This window comes from Cystoisospora suis (assembly GCF_002600585.1).
Source record: "Cystoisospora suis strain Wien I chromosome Unknown contig_1205, whole genome shotgun sequence".
NCBI classification, from domain to species: Eukaryota; Apicomplexa; class Conoidasida; order Eucoccidiorida; family Sarcocystidae; genus Cystoisospora; species Cystoisospora suis.
The window spans coordinates 1,659-2,083 of NW_027154006.1; the positions used below are offsets into that span (position 1 = coordinate 1,659).

Sequence of the window (425 nt, forward strand, 5' to 3'; positions counted from 1 at the left end):
ATCTGTCTATCTTCGTCTATCTACCTTTATCCATTAATCAATCTATCTGTCTATACATCTGTCTACCCCCTTACCTCTATCTTTACCTCTACTCCCCTCTCTGTACCCTCTGTCTCTCCGTCTTTCTCTTTCCCTGACGACGACCAGGAGGAGGAGGACGGGGAGGAGATAAGGCTGATCTGTGATTCTTAAGACGTTCAAGTCTAGGCCTCCTTACCCCCTGCTTATAGAGTTACGATATGCTGTCTGTACACTCGATCTCTCTCTCTTTCAATCTTTCTTTGACATTTCTAATTCACATCATGGGGTCCTTTCTTCTCTTTCTGTGAGACTGCCCTTCCTCACCAACCGAAGAAACAGAAGAAGAGCGGAGAAAGAAACGACAAGCAAAGAGAGAAAGAAAGACAGAGTAGTCCAAGAAGATG

At 44.7% G+C, this 425-nt stretch overlaps 1 protein-coding gene across 1 annotated transcript; it reads right to left on the reverse strand.

The window, feature by feature from the left end:
* Positions 1-84: 84 nt before the first annotated feature.
* Positions 85-419, reverse strand: CSUI_002839 (uncharacterized protein; the record flags this gene model as incomplete). Its single annotated transcript, XM_068063038.1, has 1 exon — positions 85-419. A coding segment is annotated over one exon (123 nt), but the record flags the coding sequence as incomplete, so codon positions are not given.
* Between the last annotated feature and the right edge of the window lie 6 nt (positions 420-425).